General features: G+C 40.3%; 1 protein-coding gene across 1 annotated transcript in view; it reads left to right on the top strand.

Annotated features, from left to right (window-relative positions):
- Positions 1–23,807, top strand: part of TRHDE (thyrotropin releasing hormone degrading enzyme) — a 1,265,007-nt gene that overhangs the window by 1,229,858 nt on the left and 11,342 nt on the right. The window contains exons 16-18 of the mRNA XM_044280434.1: positions 3,431–3,598; positions 20,370–20,510; positions 22,643–22,724. Coding sequence (XP_044136369.1) covers positions 3,431–3,598; positions 20,370–20,510; positions 22,643–22,724 — 391 coding nt within the window. The remainder of the gene's footprint in view (positions 1–3,430; positions 3,599–20,369; positions 20,511–22,642; positions 22,725–23,807) is intronic.

Below are 23,807 nucleotides of genomic sequence, written 5' to 3'. Positions count from 1 at the left end.
TATGCTGTGGTGCCTGCTGACCACAACATCTAAGGGGTTCAATGGCCAGGATCAGTGCCAGCAGCCATTTTATCATGGTGTCAGCTGTATGTTACAGCTAAAACCCGATATTGATGGCATGATGCCATAAATATATGGCACGATGTATTGATGCAATGCTCGTTATTCCATATATTTACATTGAACTAATTTTCACTGTATTACATATTTGTAAGATTGTTGAATTAAAGGCTATGGACACATTTTCAGCATTTTTTTAATTGTATTCCCTATGTGATATAAATTATATTTGTGATGCAGTGAATTAATTGGTTTATATACCAATTTCATATCAAAAGGGTAAATGGCTGCAGATAATGTCTTTAATGTAACTCCTTCTCATTACAACACGGTAGAAAGGGGGAGGGGAGTAGTAAATAGGATGGTCATATTCATCCCAAACTACCTCATAACTAAAAGTATCAAGAAAAGTAAAGTTAATAATCATAATAAATTTGCAAATCTCAAAAACACATTGAAGCTAAAGATCAGTGAATCAGTTCTAAATTAATCCAGTTTACCAGGAATTTCACAAAAGTTCTTCTGCTAAATAAATCCCAAGTTTTGGTGATTAGCTTCTGATGAATTGAGCAAAACGGAATCCACCATTTTACTTTTAAAATATGAGGAAACAGGACAGGGAGGATAAAAATAAAGGTTTGCATAAACCCAGATGGGGCTCTGGCAGGCAGACTTTCTCACAAAGCACTGACTGCCAATTAAAAGGCAGGATATTGGCTGGTCTATAAGGCTTTGTACTTTATGTGAAGCATATATATAATTTTTAGCTCAGCCACTGATCTGCCATATCTCTAACAGACACCAGACAGACACAAGCCAGCTATCTTAGGGTCTTGCAGGTGTAGGGATATATTTACTTATGTAAATTAAATTACTGGGTAGAAAGTCAGGATAGGGAGAACATAGGGGTGGTTAGTGTACTAGGAATTGGTGTCTTACAGAGAAGGCAGCTGCTGGAGTTGTATAACTTAATGCTGTGGACTGCTTGAACATAGTTCCTGCACAGAGATAATTTGAGGAGAAAGTATTTTTTTATGCATAAGCCAGTCTTTTTCCCCCAAAAAGCTTCTACAGTTCCTATATATTTTATAGGCTACACAATTTATTTTTTATATTTTTTAGAAAGTAAAAGGTTCAAACAGTTCAAATCTTAGTGTGTCAATACCAATATACAGTGTGTCATAGTAGGACGTGTATGTTGTAATTGTGCCATTACATATAAAAACTGTTGCAGTTTTGCTACAAATTGCTTGTTCAGAACAAGCTACTGCTTCTACCATGTGTATAAATACAGTGCCTTGCAAAAGTATTCACCCCCCTTGACTTTTTTTTTGCATTTTGGTGCATCAGTACCTGGAATTAACATGGATTGTTTGAGGATTTGCATCATTTAATTACAGAACATGCCCACAACTTTGAAGATTTTTTTATTTATTTTTTATTGTGAAGCAAACAACAAATAGGACAAAAACACTGAAAAAGTCAATGTGCCCCCCCCCCCTAAAGTCAATACTTTGTAGAGCCACCTTTTGCGGCAATCACAGCTCCAAGTCTCTTTGGATTAGTCTCTATGAGCTTGCCACATCTTACCACTGGGATTTTTGCCCATTCCTCTTTGCAAAACTGCTCCAGCTCCTTCAAGTTGGATGGTTTGCGCTTGCGAACAGCAATCTTTAAGTCTGACCACAGATTTTCTATTGGATTGAGATCTGGGCTTTGACTAGGCCATTCCAACACATTTACATGTTTCCCCTTAAACTACACAAGTGTTGCTTTAGCAGTGTGTTCGGGGTTCATTGTCCTGCTGAAAGGTGAACCTCTGCCCTAGCCTAAAATCACGACAGAGTGGTACAGGTTTTACTCAAGAATATCCCTGTATTTAACACTATCCATCTTTCCCTCAATTCTGACCAGTTTCCTAATTCCGGCTGCTGAAAAACATCCCCACAGCATGATGCTGCTACCACCATGTTTCACTGTGGGGATTGTGTTCTTTGGGTGATGTGATATGTTGGGTTTGCAACAGACATAGCGTTTTCTTTAATGGCCAAAAAGTTCAATTTTAGTCTCATCCGACCAGAGCACCTTCCTCCATATATTTTGGGAGTCTCCCATATGCCTTTTCGCAAACTCACAATGTACCTTATTGTTTTTAGCTGAAAGTAATGGCTTTCTTCTGGCCACTCTGCCATAAAGCCCAACTCTATGGAGTGTACGGCTTATTGTTGTCCTATGTACAGATATTCCAGTCTCTGCTGTGGAACTCTGCAGCTCTTCCAAGGTTACCTTAGGTCTCTGTGCTGCCTTTCTGATTAATGCCCTCCATGCCCGTTCGTGAGTTTTTGTGGGAGGCCGTCTCTTGACAGGTTTGCTGTTGTGCCATGTTCTTTCACACTATTTCTTTCACAAATAAACATGTGTGTAGAATAAGCGCTTGTGTAGAATAAGCCGCTGTTTCTTCTGACATTAACGTATGCTTGAGTAAAACTAGGGTCAGGGATCTGCCCCCATTATGGCATAATTATTGGATGCTTGGTCCCAACTAGCCACTTTTCCCCCATAACACCATGTGTATTTAAACACAATCTGACCCTAATAAGAAACAATTTTTGCAAGGTTTCTTATATTAAAAAGCATAACACCTGCAATGGAGCGGTGTGTTTTTAAACAAGCTGTTTATTAACATTAACAAGTTTCAAAAAGTTTGCTTATCTCTAATATAAATATATATATAATGCAAATATATTTTAAAAGATCATGCAATGCAATTAAATAATGTTCATAGGTAGCGTTGAGCAAACTTGTGTTTTAAGTTCGGCGTCTAAAGTTCGGGTTCAGGTTATCGAAGTATCCCGTTATGGATTCTAAATTCCGTTATGGTCCGTGGTAGCCGAATCCATAATTGGATACTTCGATAACCCGAACCTGAACTTTAGACGCTGAACTTAAAACACAAGTTTGCACAACACTATTCATACTAAGATGTCTATAGACTGTAATTCTAAAGCATTGTAGGGGAGATTTATTATTTCCTTGTGGCACTTTTTACACATTATTGAAACACATTTTTGTGTATTGCTTGCATGCTGTTCTTGCTACTTTCCAAAAAGGGTGCATGGCAAATGCAGGGATGGGGAGAGGCCTGCAGGTCCGGCACACCTATCTTTATTTGTGCCAATCTTCTGGTGCAAATTAACACAGAAATCTGCATCTCAGACCAGAGCCTTCCCCTCATTACAAATTATGTGAGTCTAATAGCAGTGCAGGGGATATCATAGACTGAAGTAAAACACTGGTCTGTGATAAATGTCTACGTTTAATTTATATGAGTAGCTAAATCTAATATTTTGTGCGCATTTTATTTTTATAGCATTCCACCAAATGTCCGGGATATTGTGTATTGCACAGGAGTTTCTTTGATGGATGAAGATGTTTGGGAGTTTATTTGGATGAAATTCCATTCTACCACAGCAGTTTCTGAAAAGAAGATATTATTGGAAGCTCTTACCTGCAGTGATAATAGGAATCTTCTGAACAGGTCAGTAGATTAAAGATGATTTCCATCCAAAACCTAAAAGTTGCAATATCCATTAATTAGAAAATGTATCTTTGTATTAACAAATGAAAATGGCAGTGATAATAAATAAAAAAAAACATAATTAAAAACCATTGACTATTTAACCACTTCAGCCCCGCTAGCTGAAACCCCCTTCATGACCAGAGCACTTTTTACACTTCGGCACTACACTACTTTCACCGTTTATCGCTCGGTCATGCAACTTACCACCCAAATGAATTTTACCTCCTTTTCTTCTCACTAATAGAGCTTTCATTTGGTGGTATTTTATTGCTGCTGACATTTTTACTTTTTTTTGTTATTAATCGAAATGTAACGATTTTTTTGCAAAAAAATGACATTTTTCATTTTCAGCTGTAAAATTTTGCAAAAAAAACGACATCCATATATAAATTTTTCTCTAAATTTATAGTTCTACATGTCTTTGATAAAAAAAAAATGTTTGGGCAAAAAAATAAAAATGGTTTGGGTAAAAGTTATAGCGTTTACAAACTATGGTACAAAAATGTGAATTTCCGCTTTTTGAAGCAGCTCTGACTTTCTGAGCACCTGTCATGATTCCTGAGGTTCTACAATGCCCAGACAGTAGAAAAACCCCACAAATGACCCCATTTCGGAAAGTAGACATCCTAAGGTATTCGCTGATGGGCATAGTGAGTTCATAGAACTTTTTATTTTTTGTCACAAGTTAGCGGAAAATGATGATGATTTTTTATTTTTATTTTTTTCTTACAAAGTCTCATATTCCACTAACTTGCGACAAAAAATAAAAAATTCTAGGAACTCGCCATGCCCCTCACGGAATACCTTGGGGTGTCTTCTTTCCAAAATGGGGTCACTTGTGGGGTAGTTATACTGCCCTGGCAATTTAGGGGCCCAAATGTGTGAGAAGAACTTTGCAATCGAAATGTGTAAAAAATGACCAGTGAAATCCGAAAGGTGCACTTTGGAATATGTGCCCCTTTGCCCACCTTGGCTGCAAAAAAATGTCACACATGTGGTATCGCCGTACTTAGGAGAAGTTGGGGAATGTGTTTTGGGGTGTCATTTTACATATAACCATGCTGGGTGAGAGAAATATCTTGGCAAAAGATAACTTTTCCCATTTTTTTATACAAAGTTGGCATTTGACCAAGATATTTTTCTCACCCAGCATGGGTATATGTAAAATGACACCCCAAAACACATTGCCCAACTTCTCCTGAGTACGGCGATACCAGATGTGTGACACTTTTTTGCAGCCTAGATGCGCAAAGGGGCCCAAATTCCTTTTAGGAGGGCATTTTTAGACATTTGGATCCCAGACTTCTTCTCACACTTTCGGGCCCCTAAAAAGCCAGGGCAGTATAAATACCCCACATGTGACCCCACTTTGGAAAGAAGACACCCCAAGGTATTCAATGAGGGGCCTGGCGAGTTCCTAGAAATTATTATTTTTTTGCATAAGTTAGCGGATATTGATTTTTTTTGTTTTTTTCTCACAAAGTCTCACTTTCCGCTAACTTAGGACAAAAATTTCAATCTTTCATGGACTCAATATGCCCCTCAGCGAATACCTTGGGGTGTCTTCTTTCCGAAATGGGGTCACATGTGGGGTATTTATACTGCCCTGGCTTTTTAGGGGCCCTAAAGCGTGAGAAGAAGTCTGGAATATAAATGTCTAAAAATGTTTACGCATTTGGATTCCGTGAGGGGTATGGTGAGTTCATGGGAGATTTTATTTTTTGACACAAGTTAGTGGAATATGAGACTTAGTAAGAAAAAACAAAAACAAAAACAAACAAAAAATTTCCGCTAACTTATGCCAAAAAAAGTCTGAATGGAGCCTTACAGGGGGGTGATCAATGACAGGGGGGTGATCAATGACAGGGGGGTGATCACCCATATAGACTCCTGGATCACCCCCCTGTCATTGATCACCCCCCTGGTAAGGCTGCATTCAGACGTCCGTATAATTTTTACGGATCCATGGATCGGATCCGCAAAACATATGCGGACATCTGAATAGAGCCTTACAGGGGGGTGATCAATGACAGGGGGGTGATCAATGACAGGGGGGTGATCACCCATATAGACTCCCTGATCACCCCCCTGTCATTGATCACCCCCATGCAAGGCTCCATTCAGACGTCCGTATGATTTTTACGGATACATGGATCGGATCCGCAAAACACATGCGGACGTCTGAATGGAGCCTTACAGGGGGGTTATCAATGACAGGGGGTGATCAGGGTGATCACCCCCCTGTCACTGATCACCCCCCCTGTAAGGCTCCATTCAGACGTCCGTATGATTTTTACGGATCCATGGATACATGGATCGGATCCGCAAAACACATGCGGACGTCTGAATGGAGCCTTACAGGGGGGTTATCAATGACAGGGGGTGATCAGGGTGATCACCCCCCTGTCACTGATCACCCCCCCTGTAAGGCTCCATTCAGACGTCCGTATGATTTTTACGGATCCATGGATACATGGATCGGATCCGCAAAACACATGCGGACGTCTGAATTAAGCCTTACAGGGGGGTTATCAATGACAGGGGGTGATCAGGGTGATCATCCCCCTGTCACTGATCACCCCCCTGTAAGGCTCCATTCAGACGTCCGTATGATTTTTACGGATCCATGGATACATGGATCGGATCCGCAAAACACATGCGGACGTCTGAATGGAGCCTTACAGGGGGGTGATCAATGACAGGGGGGTGATCAGGGAGTGTATATGGGTGATCACCCGCCTGTCATTGATCACCCCCCTGTAAGGCTCCATTCAGACGTACGCATGTGTTTTGCGGATCCGATCCATGTATCCATGGATCCGTAAAAATCATAAAAAAATGATTCAGGTGCCAGCGTTTTCCCCTTGATCCTGGGGTCCAAACACAATCTAAATAAATGTAACACAGCACTAGATAAAAAATTGAAAAAATACAACATTTATTCAACACATGTTGATACAGGCAACGTTTCAGCTCTCTCACAGAGCCATTATCAAGCCAAGCACTTGGCTTGATAATGGCTCTGTGATAGTGCTGAAACGTTGCCTGTATCAATATGTGTTGAATAAATTTTGTTTTTTTTCACGTTTTATCTAGTGCTGTGTTACATTTATTTAGATTGTGTTTGGACCCCAGGATCAAGGGGAAAACGCTGGCACCTGAATCATTTGTATCATTTGAAGTGAGGAGTGCTGCCGCCCTGCCATCTTCTGTATATATATATATATATATATATATATACAGTACAGACCAAAAGTTTGGACACACCTTTTCATTCAAAGAGTTTTATTTATTACTATGAAAATTGTAGATTGTTTGGGGTGAGCTGGACCGCAGAGTGAAGGCAAAAGGGCCAACAAGTGCTAAGCATCTCTAGGAACTCCTTCAAGACTGTTGGAAGACCATTTCAGGTGACTACCTCTTGAAGCTCATCAAGAGAATGCCAAGAGTGTGCAAAGCAGTAATCAAAGCAAAAGGTGGCTACTTTGAAGAACCTAGAATATGACATATTTTCAGTTATTTCACACTTTTTTTGTTATGTATATAATTCCACATGTGTTAATTCATAGTTTTGATGCCTTCAGTGTGAATCTTCAATTTATATAGTCATGAAAATAAAGAAAACTCTTTAAATGACAAGGTGTTTTCAAACTTTTGGTCCGTACTGTATATATATATATATATATATATATATATATATATATATATCTATATCATTTTATGGTCACTGCACTAAGTGAGTTTTCTGAAAGCACAGTGAGCCTTTAATGTTTCTCAAAAGAAATAGATTATTCATTAATGACATTGACATTTGCTATGGTTAAAATATGTACATTTTTCAGGAGAGCCCCTTTAAAAGGAGCCTGTCAGCAGTTTCCAGCATGCAAAACTAGTGACAATGCTATTTAGGGGCTATAATTGAAAACTGTACTCTATATTAAATTTGTATAGTAGTTATCAATATATAAATTGCATAATATGTATGGATATTGTTATTGCCAGTGATGCTTTATAGGGAACCTGTCATAAACTGTATGCTGACCTCACCGAGGGCAGCATAAATTAGTGACATAAATGCTGATTTCAGCGGTATGTCACTTATGAGCTAAAAGTAAGTGGTTGCCGAGAACTAGCATCATAATCATTGCAGTACTGGCCTTGAAAAGAGTCAAATCTACCTAAGAATCATGGTTATTCATAATCTCCTGCTCTCCTGCCCATCTGCTGATGATTAGCAGTTCTCTCTTAGAGAGATGAGTAGAAAACTAGGTAGAAGACAATAGAGAAGTCAATCATCAGCAGGTGGGCAGGGAGAACAGGGATTTATGAATAACCAGGACTCTTCTCAGGTGGCCGTGACTATTTTCAAGGCCCAGTCTGCAATGATTGTGATGTTGGTTCTCGGCAACCACTTACTTTTTACTTATAAATGACAGACCTCTGAAATCATCTCACCTGTCTCTACTTTATTCTGCTGTTAGTATGGGCAGCATAAGGTTGATGGCAGATTCCCTTTAAGTCAGAGCTGTGAGATCTCATGATAACTGGCAATATTTTACATCTCTGGCACTATATGCCATTAAAGATTATTTGAAAGAGTCAGGGGCATGATGGAATCGCCTTTCCCCAGAACATTGGACTGAATCATGGGCTAAATCATGTTTAATAGTGATGGACGAACATTGGCCGAGATGATTCGCGAACGCGATCAAATGTTTGCGAACCCTATTTACTTTAATGGCAGGCAAACCTAAAAAAAATCTTCAGATCATTATTGCAGCCACCAAATACTTACAAGGAATGCAGAAATCGTCCCATAACATGGACAGTGACTTACCAGAGGGGGATCAATGGCAAGAATTCCAACAATAAATATGTATTTTAATCAGAGGCCGTTTTTATGCGTCTTAAATGTAAACTCTTAAAAATGTGGCCTGCTGGAACCTGGAAAATTTAAATTTTAGGCCACGGAAGTACAGGGCCCAAAAATTACACATTCACCTAACAGTAAACATCAAGTGATTATGTGGCTGGAGGTATATTAGATGGTCATTGGATATCAATTTTACTGCAGGCCAGTACAAATAGATGTCAAAAAAATATGTTTAAAAGAACAAAAAATATAAAATTTGATTAAAAACATGGCTAACAAAATCCCCCCTCTTGGGAAAAAAACAACAAATGATAATAGTTGAAATTCGATAACACGTGGTCGTCACAGGTGCTGAATTCCTCTGAGGTCCTAATCCCAAACATTAGGAATTCATCGGACAGAAAAGGACTTTTATGCCGCTGTATTTACTTAAGACAGGGACCATTATTTGTTCTGGGGGCTGGCGGATATTTGTGGGCTGGCATGAGGAAATTCAGTTAAACATGGTTGTCACAGGTGTTGATTTCCTCCGAGACCCATGTCTTATTCATTTTTAGAAATGTGAGGTAGTCCACACTGTCGTGAGCAAGGCGAGTGTGCTTATCGGTCATAATCCCCCCTGCTGCGCTGAACGTCCTTTTGGACAGGACACTCGACGTTAGGCAAGCCAAGAGTTCCATGGCAAATTGTGCCAGCTCTGGCCACAGGTCAAGCCTGCACACCCAGTAGTCCAGGGGTTCCTTGCTTCTCAGAGCATCCACATCGGCCGTTAACCCGATGTAGTCGGACACCTGTTGGTCTAGGCATTCCCTGAGGCTGGATCAGGAGGGGTTGGCTGCAAGAATGATCTCATATCCGAAGTGACCAAAACATCTTTAAACCCCCCTCTTCTTGCATGTGCTGTAGAATTGGTACTCACAACTGTTTCTCTGTGGGTGAAAATTCCTCTGCCAGCGCCCGCAACAGCAGAATGCAGCATCTCTCAAAGCAAGGCCTGGAAATGCTGTGTTCAGACAGCCCTCTGTGATGCTGGTGACATGTACGCCATTTTGTGTTTGTACCGGGGGTCTAATTTCATTGCACCCAGTACTGGTCCTTATCCTTTAAGCTTTTTTATACGGGGGTCCCTCTACAAACACTGGAGCATGAAGGCCCCCATTTGCACTAATCTGGAAGCGGTGGAGCGGCCTGGCTCCTGCTCATAGCCCAGGAGAATGTCTTCCTCGGTCTCCTCCCCCATCCACATACAAGGATCCCCAAAAAGTTTAAAGACTGCTCTTCTTTCTCCTTCTCCTCCTACTCATCCCCCCAGGCACCATCCTCCTCTAATTCTTCTTCAGACTCCTGCTGACTTGACTCAGATGGAGTAGCCCCCCTGGGAATTCATTCAGCATTGCGACTTCCTCATCTTCCTGCTCCTCGATGGCTTGATCAATGACAGGATGCACTGCACGCTCTAGAAAGGAGTAAGGTACGATGTCACTGATGGTGCTCTGGATGCGACTGACTAGTTTGGTGATATCATCAAATGGCTGCTGAAGTCTGCATGCGTCGCTCATGAGCAGCCACTGGCTCGATGAAAAAAGACAAGCTCCCCAGAACCTGTCCTGCCACAGAGTTCGTACAGGTAGTCCTTAACGGCACGTTTCAGCTGGAGAAGCCTATCAAGCATAAACAAGGTGGAGTTCCAGCACGTCGGGCAGTCACAAATAAGACATCTGACAGCCAAGTGGTGTTGCCGCCTAACGTAAGCAAAGAGAGCCATGGCCATGTAAGATCTTCTAAAATGGCCAGATATTTTCCTGGCCTACCGCAAAACGTCCTGGACCCTGGGGTATTTGGCAACCAATCACTGCACAACTAAGTTCAGGACGTGTGCCATGCACGGCATGTTTGGCATTTTGCCCTATTTTAGCGCACACAGCAGATTGGCACCGTTGTTGCACACCACTTTACCAACTATCAAATTGAGCGGCATCAGCCACTGTGACCGCAGAGCTGAAAGGAGTGCAGGACCAGTGTGGCTCTTGGCTTACAGGCACAACAGTCACAGCATGGCATGGCAACATCTCACCTGGCACATCGAATAGGTTCTGGGGAGCTAGGGGGGGTTCAGCAGAAGAGGCAGTAGCAGTGGAAAAGGAGAAGTCAGCCGAGGAGGAGTCGAGGGATGTAGAAGGAGGAGGAAAAGAAGAGGCAGGCCGGCATGCAATCCGTGGCGGTTGCACCAAATCCACATGGGTGCCACGAGTTACATGATTGACGGACATCAAAAGGTTCACCCAGTAGGCAGTAAAATGTATGTACCTTCCCTGCCCATGTTTGCTAGACCACGTGACTGTGGTCAGATGTATGTTGGCATCAACACTGTTTGCCAGAGATACATTCACTTGCCGCTGAACATGGCCATATAGCTCTGGGATGCCCTTCTGGGAGAAATATTTCCTTCCGGGGACCTTCCGTTGTGGTGTGCCAATTGCCACAAATTTTCGAAAGGCCTTCGAGTCTGCCAATTTATATGGCAGTAGTTGGCGGGATAGTAGTTTCGACAAGCCAGCGGTCAGCCATTGGGCAAGAGGATTTTCCGCCATCATCAACTTTCTACGTTTGAACATTTGGGCCACGGAAGCCTGCATTTTGCCAGATGAACGCGACAACGGCTCGGTGGAAGGTGGAGGACAAATGGCAGGAGAGAGGAGAAGGAGAAGAGGCAGGATGTTGAACACCAGGAGTGTGGCTTTGTGGGTTCTGATTGCGTTGTTCCCACTGGGCTTGGTGATGGGAGGTCAGGTGCCTTCTTAAGTCGATCATGCCTAGGTGAATGTCGGGCTTATCGCGACCTATGTGTTGACAGCACAGGCTGCAGATGGCAACACTATTATCAGCAAATGACACATTAAAAAAAGCCCACACTGTGGAGCCATGTGCCATGTATGGTGGATGGCTCGCTCCAGATACATTTGCAGTCAGCTTTTTGCCTCCTGTGCACTGTGACTTCTGCCTGCTTCTCCTCCCTATCTGCTGCTCCGTCTCTCCCTGTGAACTACCCTTCGCTTCCTCTCTTGTAGGCACCCACGTGACGTTCATAGACACGTCATCATTGTCACCTTCACCACCACTGATATTAGAGATCTCGTAGTAGGCAGCAAAAGCGGGGACCACCCTCCTTGGGCTGATCTGGGTACTGTCGTCAGACCGCTGGGTGGCGGCCGTTGCTACCTCCTCTTCCTCATCTGATGCCAAGAATGGCTGCACATCAGTACGGTCTGGAAATTAATAGGAAAATAATTCATCTGACTTGATTGGAGGGGCTATGGTGGTGGTTGTGGAGGGTGCAGAAGCGGAAGGCTGAGTGAGCCACTCAACCAACTCTGGTGCATACTTTGACGTAATTGCACGCACCTTCTCCAACTTCCCACTTAGGCTCCGCCCTGATGCACCAGCCCGACCTCTACCTCCCCTGTGAAATGGCCAGCTTCTTCCTCTGCCTGTTATTTTCAAAATGACCGTGACAAATTCCCCATAGAAGAGCAGTATTTGGGGAAGTAGGTATATAGAACTGCTTAATGATTATTTGCTGTTAGTATATATAGCAAGCCATTTAATCAGTTGTTTTTGGGGGCAACTGGTATATCGCACCAGTTGAAATTATTTGTTCCAATAGCATTTGTCCCTTTGTATAGCTTGGGTATCTCAGCAGAACCGCACACAGCTCCTGCAAATTACAAATGTACTATATGGAATGTATATTCTAGGTATATCACACCCCTGCCTCAATCATTTTTTTTTTTTTTGGGGGGGGGGGGCAACTGGTATATCACACCAGTTAAAATTATTTGTTCCAATAGCGTTTGTCCCTCTGTATATCTGCGGTATCTCAACAGAACTGCACACAACTCCTGCAAATTACAAATGCACTAAATGGAAAATATATTATCGGTATATCACAGCCCTGCCTCAATCAGTTTTCTGGGGGGGCAACTGGTATATCCACCAGTTGAAATTATTTGTTTCAATAGCGTTAGTCCCTCTGTTTAGCTGGGGTATCTCAGCAGAACCGCACACAATTCCTGCAATTTACAAATGCACTATATGGAAAGTATACTTTAGTTATATCACACCCCTGTTTCAATCATTTTTTTTTTTTTGATGGGCAACTGGTATATCCACCAGTTGAAATTATTTGTTCAAATAACGTTTGTCACTCTGTATAGCTGGGGTATCTCAGCAGAACCGCACACAACTCATATAAATTACAAATGCACTATACGGATAGTATATTCTAGGTAAATCATACCCCTGCCTCAATCAGTGTATTTGGGGGCAACTGGTATAACGCACCAGTTAAAATTATTTGTTCCAATAGCGTTTGTCCCTCTTTATAACTGTGGTATCTCAGCAGAACCGCACACAACCGCTGGGCAAACCGCAAGACCATCTCTAATGTTAAGTACGCGAGCCATAGTAACCATTTTTTGTATTTTATTTTTTTATTTTCTACTCACTTATATTTAATAAGGTCATATCTCTATGGCACTACAGGGCATGACTTGAGTCCCAGTGCTATACAGCTATGGCGGGCTGATTGGGCAGGCACAGGCCCTGCTGTCTCTAACATCCAAGCCCCTTCTATATTCTCTGGCTTTTATGAATACAATGATGCTGGCATATAAACCCCTTGTATTCCATGGTCAGCAACTCAAAAACAAGATTTTTTTTTCTTTTACAAAATGCTTTTGCTGTTTAAAACTTAACAAAAATAAAAAAATACACACATTAGTTATCACCGAGTCCATAACGAGTGGCTTTATAAAATTGTCACGTTATCTGCCCCGATGATAAATAGAAACTGTGCCAAAATGGAAATTTTTTGTTGCCTTGAGCCAAAAAAGTATACTATAGTGAGAGATAAAATATGGTACTAATGGTACTGGTACTAATAAGATATCAGCTCTTCCTGCAAAAATCGAGCCCCTTAGCTTTCAGAAAATGGAGAACACAAAAACATGTTTTTTAATTTTTTTAAAATGCATTGTTATATAAAACTAAAACAAAAAAAAAATAATTGAAAAGACAAATAGGCCGGCTCACATTCATTTGCATGTGCCTTTACTCTCACTTATTCAACAATTAATAAAATACATAAACACATTTATATTTCATACAACACATAGAATCATTTAGTAAAAATAGAATTCATAACTTCAGTTTAGGGATCCCAATCCTTTAAATGCGGCACTCACGCATGTAAAATTAAAAAATATACTCAAATTGTACAAAATGCGGTTGTTGGTTAGATCATATAGCCAATTGGTGTCGGATTATTTTAGTCACATAAATTCTTTATAGGGCTTAGCTTAGAAGCACAATATTTTCACTTTATCTGCCAGCTTCCTTCGACTTACATTGTTAGATCATCTTTAACACTTTATGTAATGACTTTGTTACACTATTACTTTAGTTGTACAGGGTGGACCATTTATATGGATACACCTTAATAAAATGGGAATGGTTGGTGATATTAACTTTCTGTTTGTGGCACATTAGTATATGTGAGGGGGGAAACTTTTCAAGATGGGTGGTGACCATGGCGGCCATTTTAAAGTCAGCCATTTTGAATCCAACTTTAGTTTTTTTAATAGGAAGAGGGTCATGTGACACATCAAACTTATTGGGAATTTCACAAGAAAAACAATGGTGTGCTTGGTTTTAACGTAACTTTATTCTTTCATGAGTTATTTACAAGTTTTGGACCACTTATAAAATGTGTTCAATGTGCTGCCCATTGTGTTGGATTGTCAATGCAACCCTCTTCTCGCACTCTTCACACACTGATAGCAACACCGCAGGAGAAATGCTAGCACAGGCTTCCAGTATCCGTAGTGTCAGGTGCATATGCTGTGAAGATACGAGATGTGCAGCACCTGAAACTACGGATACTGGAAGCCTGTGTGTCACGGAAGGTGTACAGAAAACTAGAAGACAAAAAATGAAGATTCGACTGACTGGATCCAAAACTAAGGAACCAAAGGGAAAGCCCTGTAACAGACCTGGCTCTCTCCCTAACTGCTCAGCCTATGCAAAAATCTCAATGGTAGATGATCGCATATCCTCATTCCTCGACTGTATAACACCTGAACACCCTATAATAGTGAGGGGACACGACCACCGTCTCCCTACACTTGATACGGAGGGAGTCAGGGTCACCTGGGATAAAGCAAACAGGAAAACACAAATGAATGAACAAAACTTATCTGTAGAAGACTCAGTAGTAGCATCCAGCATGCACACACTCCAGGAAGTTGTATAAACCGCAAAGTGATGCAGTATGGGAAGGGATTTAAAGGGATGCAATCAGTGCAACTACATGACAGCTGAGAGAGGCTAACGAGATAAGAAAACGAAAGCAAAACAAAAGGAACCTCAAGCAAAAGGTTCTGAAGAACGTCTGACAGAGCTTCTCAGATGTCTGGTGGTGACACTGTGCTAGCATTTCTCCTGTGGTGTTGCTATCAGTGTACTGTTGATTGGTGCTTAAGACATTAATACAACAATTATTTAGTCCACTTAATGTTGTAACAGATTTTAGTTATGCTGTTAGTCCGTAGTTAATATGTGAGTAAGATGTTGTATTCGGCCATATGTGATCAATTCAGCCACTTAATATGTTAGCAGCTACTGCATTCATGCAGCCCTCAATGTTTTTGTGCAGTACTCAATATGTGCGTGCAGCACCTGCTATATTCATACGGCACTCAAGTTGTTGATACAGCAGAAACTTTTCAGAAATAGAGGCTAAATTGGATTTAAATACACTGATTCGAGCATCGCACTTGAGCACACAAGGTATTCGGCAGAACACTGCGATGTGCCGAGCATAGTGATGCTCGAGCCGAACTGGTATTTGGCCGAGAATGCGCGCTCAACTCTAGATTCTATGTATTATATGAAATATAAATGTGTTTATGTATTTTATTAATTGTTGAATAATTAAAGGAACATGCAAATAAATGTGAGCCGACCTATGTGTCCTCTCATATGAAAATATTTTTTTTCCACTGAAGGGTGGTCAGCAGGCCAGGCACCAGTTAACTCGTGAGCATCCCTCAATTTGAAATTATTAAAAAATAAATACAAATATTTGGTATAGTTGCATCCATTTGAACCTGCTCAATGAAAACAACATATGATCTGTCCTGTCAGAAGAACTCCATAAAAATAAAAAATAATCAGCCCATTTGTGATGACCTTTTCTCACAAAAAGTATAATATGGAGCAATCAAAAAATCATATATACCCCGAAATAGTACCAATAAAACCTCATCCTGTAGTTTCCAAAATGGGTGACGTTTTTTGAGGTCTCTACTCTAGGGATGCATCAGGGGGTCTTCAGATGAAGCATGGCAACTTAAAATTATTAGTGGAATTGCTTTTTATTATAGTGGCTCATCGCTCCTGTAACTATGGTAATGGTGCTCTGCTAAAAAGCGGTTCTCCTGATCACTTCTTTGTTAGAGGTTTGTGTAATTAGTTAGCAGGCACTCACCATCTGTATTTCATACAGATACTAGGTTTATTAATAGTAAATAGTAGTAAAATCCATAGTAATTATTCTATTATAAAAAGGTGTTAAAAACCATACATTATCAAATAAGACATCAATTGAACATTAAACACAAAACATTTGCCATAAAATATAAAAAAAATATGCTGGATAAAATGAAATTTTACTCCAGTCTCAGTAGTATACTTTAGTAGTCTTAGGAATGTGGAAGATTGTTAATTAGTGGTCACACATATGATTAGTATTTCATTATTCAGAACTTGTTCCACACATAGAGTAAATATCCATCCAAATAAATTGTGATTCTGCTGACACACATGTGTTTGATAATATGGATATTCAGAACTCATCCCCAAAAAATTGCATAAGTGTCTGTTCAGGTATAATGCGGTTTTTATTGACTGTATATTATCAGTCTGTTCACTACTGTAACAATAACTTTGTCTGTTCTTATGCTTTGAACAGATATAGTATTTGTCAGATGAAACACTTGATCATATTACTGTCTTAGTCTTGGATAAATGCTATATAACAGAAATGTTTCTATAGGTTTGTCAATACCACATGGATTAGTATTTGTTGTTAGTTGATGGAATGTTCTATTATCTCTACTTACAAGAGACAGAGTTTCTTCCGATGTGGTCGTTGCACAAATTGCAAAACCACTGAGTTCCCCCAAAAGACATCTAAGATATATTCATCTAACAATACTTTCTCATGGGAAATCAAATATCTTTTAAAGTGTAATTCAACAAGCGTCATTAATATAATAGAGCGCCCATTCAAGAAAAAATATATTGGTAGAACAAAAAGAACCTTGAAAATAAGAATTTCAGAACATATATCCAATATAAAGAAAGGTTACGAGAAACACCCTTTGTCAGTACATTTTAAACAACATCACAATAAAGACCCCAGTGGAACAACTTTTGCCTCCTTAGAAAAATTTAAACACATTGGAGAGGAGGAGATCACATTCTAAAGATGTCTAGACAAGAATCAAGACACTTTTTTTTTTTTTTTAATCAATAAATTTTTATTGAAGTAAAATTTTTTGGTTGAGCAACATAATTAGACATACAAAAAGAAAAGTAACAAATGTTAAAACAAAAAGGTTCCTTACATGGATTCAAGAGAGTACATATGTAGCGACATATGCAAAATACATGTGATGTGTGTTATACAATACAATGCAAGCCTGCATCTCACACAGTATACTCAGGATACCCCCATACCGCAGTTTGCATATACCCATTACCACTACGTACGCACAGAAATGCTATATCAGGTATTTTGAAAGTGGCTCTGCGTAAGAGCTTGACAACCATTGTAGCCACGAGTTATGCACTGTTATTCTAGCCTTTAACGAGGGTGCAAAAGTAAATTCACAATGCATATTGTGGTTTACAATTTTGAAGACTTCACCAATTGAAGGAGATTGTGAGCTTTTCCAATGTCATGCAATCACTTTCTTTGATGCACATAAAATATGTGCTTTCGTGCTTCTACTATTCCCAAGGGATGCTCACCAGCCCTATACTGAGAATTGCTAGTTCTGGGGTCAAAATTCCTGCAATCCCAGTTATTTCTACCACAACCTTCGCTACCGAGGCCCAGAACCGAGACACTACCGGGCACTCCCACCACATATGATATGGAGATCCTGTTGGGCCACATACTCTCCAACACAATGAGGAATAGTTGGGAATAATATGAGCCATTCTATCCGGAGTTAAGTACCACCTCAATTGGGTCTTCCTGTTCTTCTCTGCATGATTTATTCATTTAGAACATTTCATTGACCAGTAGATGGCATCTATCCACTCCCTCAGAGAGAATTCCTTTCCCATTTCCGCCTCCCACCTGACCATAAAGGGCTTTTTGCCATCTTTGTCTATGAGCGTCAGGTATGAATACCAAAAGGAGAGGCTGGAATGGGAACGTCCATCTACTCCAAGTAGCTTGCCAAGTGGGTCATTCACATCTACTGCGACATCTAGATTAAGAGGTGTGAGGAAGTGGCATATCTGTAAATATTGGTAAAAAACTAGGTTAGGTAAGTTGTAAGAGGTGTGTAACATCTCAAAGGTTCGTAGGGTGGATTGGTCATATAAACTCCCAAGATTATCAATCCCACAGTTTAGCCAGCCTGTAACTTGAAGTGTGGGGATGTGATATTCTATGGCCGTGATAGGGATATATTTTTTTTCCAGGGGTGAAAGAAGTTTATTTTTTAATAGATGTGCCCATGCGAACATGGACGCTTGCATAGTATACAGGGGAACTGCAAATGAGGTGGGCTTCAACAAGTAGGCGGCCAACAGTGATTTAAGAGACCTTCTCCTAACATAAACCTCCTCTATATTGAGCCACTTATGGGGTGAGGAAGGCTTTCACCACTCCATAGTCTGGTCCAATAAGTTGGCTAAGTAATAGTTATATAAATCTGGAACCCCCAGCCTGCCATTCCTAATAGAGGGATACATCACATTTTTCTTAATCCTGGGGGGGGGTTTCCCCATATAAATTTAAGCATGTCACTTTGCAGTTGCTTAATATGTGTTTTGGATATTTTCATGGGTATGCACTGAAATAAATATAGAATTTTGGGAAGGATTAACATCTTAACTGTGTTTATTTTTGCAATCCACAAAAGCCACCTCTGCACTTTGTCAATGTGCCACTCTGTGGCCTACTGATGCTGCCGCAACCTCATTGGGCTACTTTGTGATCTTCTCATGCTGCCTCACCACTATGTCATAGGGTCTCTCTGTAGACTTCTCACGCTGTTCCCACCCTTCCCACTTCATGACTGGCCCACTATTTTGCCTTTTTGTTTTGGCTGACATTTTGGCTGTTATGTCAGAAGGAAGATAAAATGAGATGCACAACGGATCCTGTCTGTGCAGCAGCTGTAAGGCCTGTATGGTTCCATCATAATTGGCTTCTGATTTGGTATCCAATAGCAGGAGTGGGTACAAAACACAGAAGACATGCAACTATTCAGTTCACATGTCATCTCTGTTTTGGATCCACTCCTGTTTTCTTTGGCATTAGCAATACTGATGGATTACTGACCACATACTGACGTGAAGGCGGATGCTCCACAGACAGGATCCTTTTTTTGTGGGTTATTGTTCTGATGGATCAAAGGAAGGGCATTATAATCAGTGAAGTGGACACAAACTTACTGCTGACACCCTCTCCACTCTGTCGGGGGGCTCTACTTGTATAAGAATTTAATAGAACAGGGTTTGTAGACATCAATGTGGAATCAGCTGATGACGGCATAAAAGGAGTGCATTACCTTCTTGGCGCTAATATCGACCTGTAAGGTGGAGTTGACTGCCATGACTGCCAAAATAAGTGAAATATGCAGTGATTCTGAGTGTGACGCCTGTTATCTGCATGTCATACGGACTCGCAGTATTATTTCACTATTAAAGCAGACTCCCTATGTGTGTTACTGCAAGGCACAGTGTTCTACACCACTATAAAGGCTTTCTGCAGCCAGGAAATATTTTTTGGGGAAATTTGCCGCAAATTTAATTGGATCGAACCAAATTTTTCTAAAAAAAATTCGGCGAAGTGGCGAATCAATTTTTTTTTAAATTCGCTTATCTCTGATGTTAACCTAAAGCAGACATATGGGGAATGTTAATTAATAAATCTTTTACTATCCATCTTAAAAGCAGAGAAATGCAAATTTTATAACATTGAATTTTTTTTGTTTTTTGTAAATTTGAGATTTTTTTTATTAGGTAAAAGGTAAAACATATTGACTGTCAAGAAGTAAAATATTTCACAAGAAAACCATCTCAGAACTGCTTGGATAAGTAAAAGTATTGCAGAGTTATTACCATATACGTGTAAAATGAAACATGTTAGATTTGCAAAGTGTGGCTTGGTCCTTATGGTGAAAACTGGCTTGGTTCTGAAGTGGTTAAAGAAAACAACAGTGTAAAGTAAGGGTTTAAAGTTAAACCTCTAAACATCTCTTCTTTTTTTATCCACAATGGCACATACTATAAAACTTCAGTAGACACTATGAGTATCATTTATCATGGTGTAAAGTAGAACTGGCTTAGTTGCCAAAAGTAACCAGATTCAACCTTAAATTTTCCAAAGGGGCTGTTCAAAATTAAAGGTGGAATCTGATTGGTTGCTATGGGCAACTAAGCCAGTTCTACTTTACACCAGTTTGATAAATAACCCCCTATAGTGATTCTTATTTCATGTTTTTTTATTTAATTGAGATAAAATGAATTAAATTTTTTAAATTTATTATTTAGGCTTCTAAATCTATCCCTCAATTCTGAAGTAGTACTCGATCAAGATGCCATAGATGTTATAATACATGTAGCAAGAAATCCTCATGGAAGAGACTTAGCCTGGAAATTCTTTCGGGATAAATGGAAAATTTTAAATGCCAGGTATGAACATTCTTTTTCAAATTAACATCAGATGTTTTTGTGTTCAGGCTTCCAGTCACATTAATCTAAAATTGATCAAAGTGGAAGATTTCCACCAAACCGAAGTCTGTTCTGTTTAACATTATAATTTGTTAGTCAGAATGTTCCCAGAAAGATTGTATATCCTTTGTTTGGTGTCATTGAACATGTATGGTCTGTATGCATAACTATATTGGCCAATATGAGCTAAAATGTGTATGTCTCTTGTTAAGAAATTAACTTTCATCAGATGATTATTTGTTCAATAGTTGTTCAACCATCAAAAAGTTATATCAGTTAATGGATCTTAGTCATGCCTCAGATAAATAGTTCTGCCCACACAGTGGCTCACAGAGTCCATACAGTTCTGTGATATAGAATTATTGGAATTCTGTGTATTGTCATATGATGCCCACAATGTTTCCAGGAGAAAATGTCTCTATTCCATCCAATGGAACATCCAGATTTTATTTTAGGCTACTTTCACACTTGTGAGTTCCGTTTGAAGGCTCTCACAAGCGGCCCCGAACGCATCCGTACTGCCCTAATGCATTCTGAGTGGATGCGGATCCACTCAGAATGCATCAGTCTGGCACCGTTTGTCTTCCGCTCCCGCTCAGCAGGCGGACATGTCCGCCTGGGCGTGCGGAGGCAAACGTATCCATCCAGACTTACAATGTAAGTCAATGGGGACGGATCCGTTTGAAGTTGACACAATATAGCTCAATTTTCAAACGGATCCATCCCCCATTGACTTTCAATGTAAAGTCTGGACGGATCCGTCTGAGCAACTTTCACACTTAGAATTTTTTCTAAACTATAATGCAGACGGATCTGTTCTGAACGGATCCCATTGTCTGCATTATAGGAGCAGATCCGTCTGTGAAGACACTCTGAACGCAAGTGTGAAAGTAGACTTAGTTGGGTTTTGTGTGAATCAGTAAGTTTAAAAAAATATGTGGGGCAGACTTACTAAGACTGACATTTTATTGGCCAGTCTTAATAAATCTTTTGGACTAAGGGCTCTTTCACACCTGCGTTCTTGTCTTCCGGCATAGAGTTCCGTCGTCGGGGCTCTATGCCGGAAGAATCCTGATCAGGATTATCTTAATGCATTCTGAATGGAGTGAAATCCATTCAGGATGCATCAGGATGTCTTCAGTTCCGGAACGGAACGTTTTTTGGCCGGATAAAATACCGCAGCATGCTGCGCTTTTTGCTCCCGCCAAAAAAACTGAAGACTTGCCGCAAGGCCGGATCCGGAATGAATGCCCATTAAAAGGCATTGATCCGGATCTGGCTTTAAGCAAAACGTCTTTCCGACGTTTAGCTTTTTTAGAGTGGTTACCATGGCTGCCGGGATGCTAAAGTCCTGTTTGCCATGGTAAAGTGTAGCGGGGAGCGGGGGAGCAGCATACTTACCATCCGTGCGGCTCCCGGGGCGCTCCAGAGTGACGTCAGGGCGCCCCAGGCGCATGGATGACGTGATCGCATGGCACATCATCCATGCGCATGGGGCGCTCTGACGTCACTCTGGAGCGCCCCGGGAGCCGAGCGGACTGTAAGTATACTGCTCCGACTGCTCCCCACTTCTACTATGGCAACCAGGACTTTAATAGCGTCCTGGCTGCCATAGTAACACTGAAAGCATTTTGAAGACGGATCCGTCTTCAAATGCTTTCAGTACACTTGCGTTTTTCAGGATCCGGCGTGTAATTCCGGCAAGTGGAGTACACGCCGGATCTGGACAACGCAAGTGTGAAAGAGGCCTTAGGGTACAGGCTTCTGCATGCAGTTTTGAAAAGAGGACTTGTATCTGTCTTTTATACTTTCTCTCCTATATGATCCGCTCTTACTATTTTTTTATCGAAATGTTATGCTGTGCTACATGTGTGGGCACTGAAAATAGAATTACAAAATTGATTTGAAAACTGATATAAATTTAGATTTTACACATGAATGATCTGTTTGTTTAGATCAGTTGTAAATAAAAAATAAAGTTGCAAAAGAGATACAAATCATGTTACAGAGTTATCTTTGCAGGACAAAGGAGGTTGATTAACGAATTCACTTGTTTTAATATGTGTGCATTATGATGTATTCATTTGTTTTAGGTATGGAGAAGCCTTATTTATGAATTCCAAGCTTATTAGTGGGGTTACAGAATTCCTCAATACAGAAGAAGAACTAAATGAGGTATGCCAAATGTCAGTTTGTTGTTTATTATAAAAAAACACATTGAAAAGAAAGCACAGGATTGATTTCAGTGTAATAATTTTGCACCTGTTCCATCACGAAAGGTATTTACCATGCAGAATAATGTAGCACACTGTGCTCTCTAGGCCAGAAAAAGAAATAAAATTACACCTTTTTTTTTTTTACATTCCATCTGTGGAAATATGAATCATAACAGGTTGTGTGTTATCAATTTTAAAATATGTTTTTAACTTTTTATCCATTGTTTTAATTACATACATTTTATGTAAATAATATCTTGAAAAACTGATGCATTCATTGTCTTATCGTAAGCAAAAAGTAGATGCCCTGGCACCCAGATTAGCTTGCAAATTACTTGCAAACAACTTACAAATACATTCAAAAGAATATTGTGAAAGGTCAAAACAAGTGATGTTTCTTTTTTTTTTTTTTTTTTCCTATACCACCACATGCTCTCAATTATATTGTGAAGCTTATTTATCCAGTGTATTAGCAATTATGGCATGCTAAGATGTGTACTTTTATTTAGTTAGGCTTAATATATATCTTGCTGTGTTTTATAATACTCTTCAAGTTTTTTAAATCATTGAGCATAACTTTCCATCAAATGGGGTAAACAATGAGGTAACTTTTTGGGGGACATTTATGAAGCCCTATAGACCACAATTGTGGCTTAAAAAAAAAAAAAGTCACACATTAAGGCCTCATGCACACGACCGTTGTGTGCATCCGTGGCCGTTGTGCCGTTTTCCGTTTTTTTTCACGGACCCATTGACTTTCAATGGGTCCGTGGAAAAATCGGAAAATGCACCGTTTGGCAGCCGCATCCGTGATCCGTGTTTCCTGGCCGTGAAAAAAATAGGACCTGTCCTATTTTTTTCACGGCCAACGGTTCACGGACCCATTCAAGTCAATGGGTCCGTGAAAAATCACGGATGCACACAAGATTTTCATCCGTGTCCGTGATCCGTGTCCGTTTTTTCCTATCATTTCAATGGCAAACTTGACTTTTTTCATTTTTCATGTCCGTGGATCCTCCAAAAAACAAGGAAGACCCACGGA

Source organism: Bufo gargarizans, chromosome 2 (genome assembly GCF_014858855.1).
Source record: "Bufo gargarizans isolate SCDJY-AF-19 chromosome 2, ASM1485885v1, whole genome shotgun sequence".
NCBI classification, from domain to species: domain Eukaryota; kingdom Metazoa; phylum Chordata; class Amphibia; order Anura; family Bufonidae; genus Bufo; species Bufo gargarizans.
Note: the sequence above shows the minus strand (reverse complement) of the source record. Positions and strands in the feature narration are given on the sequence as shown.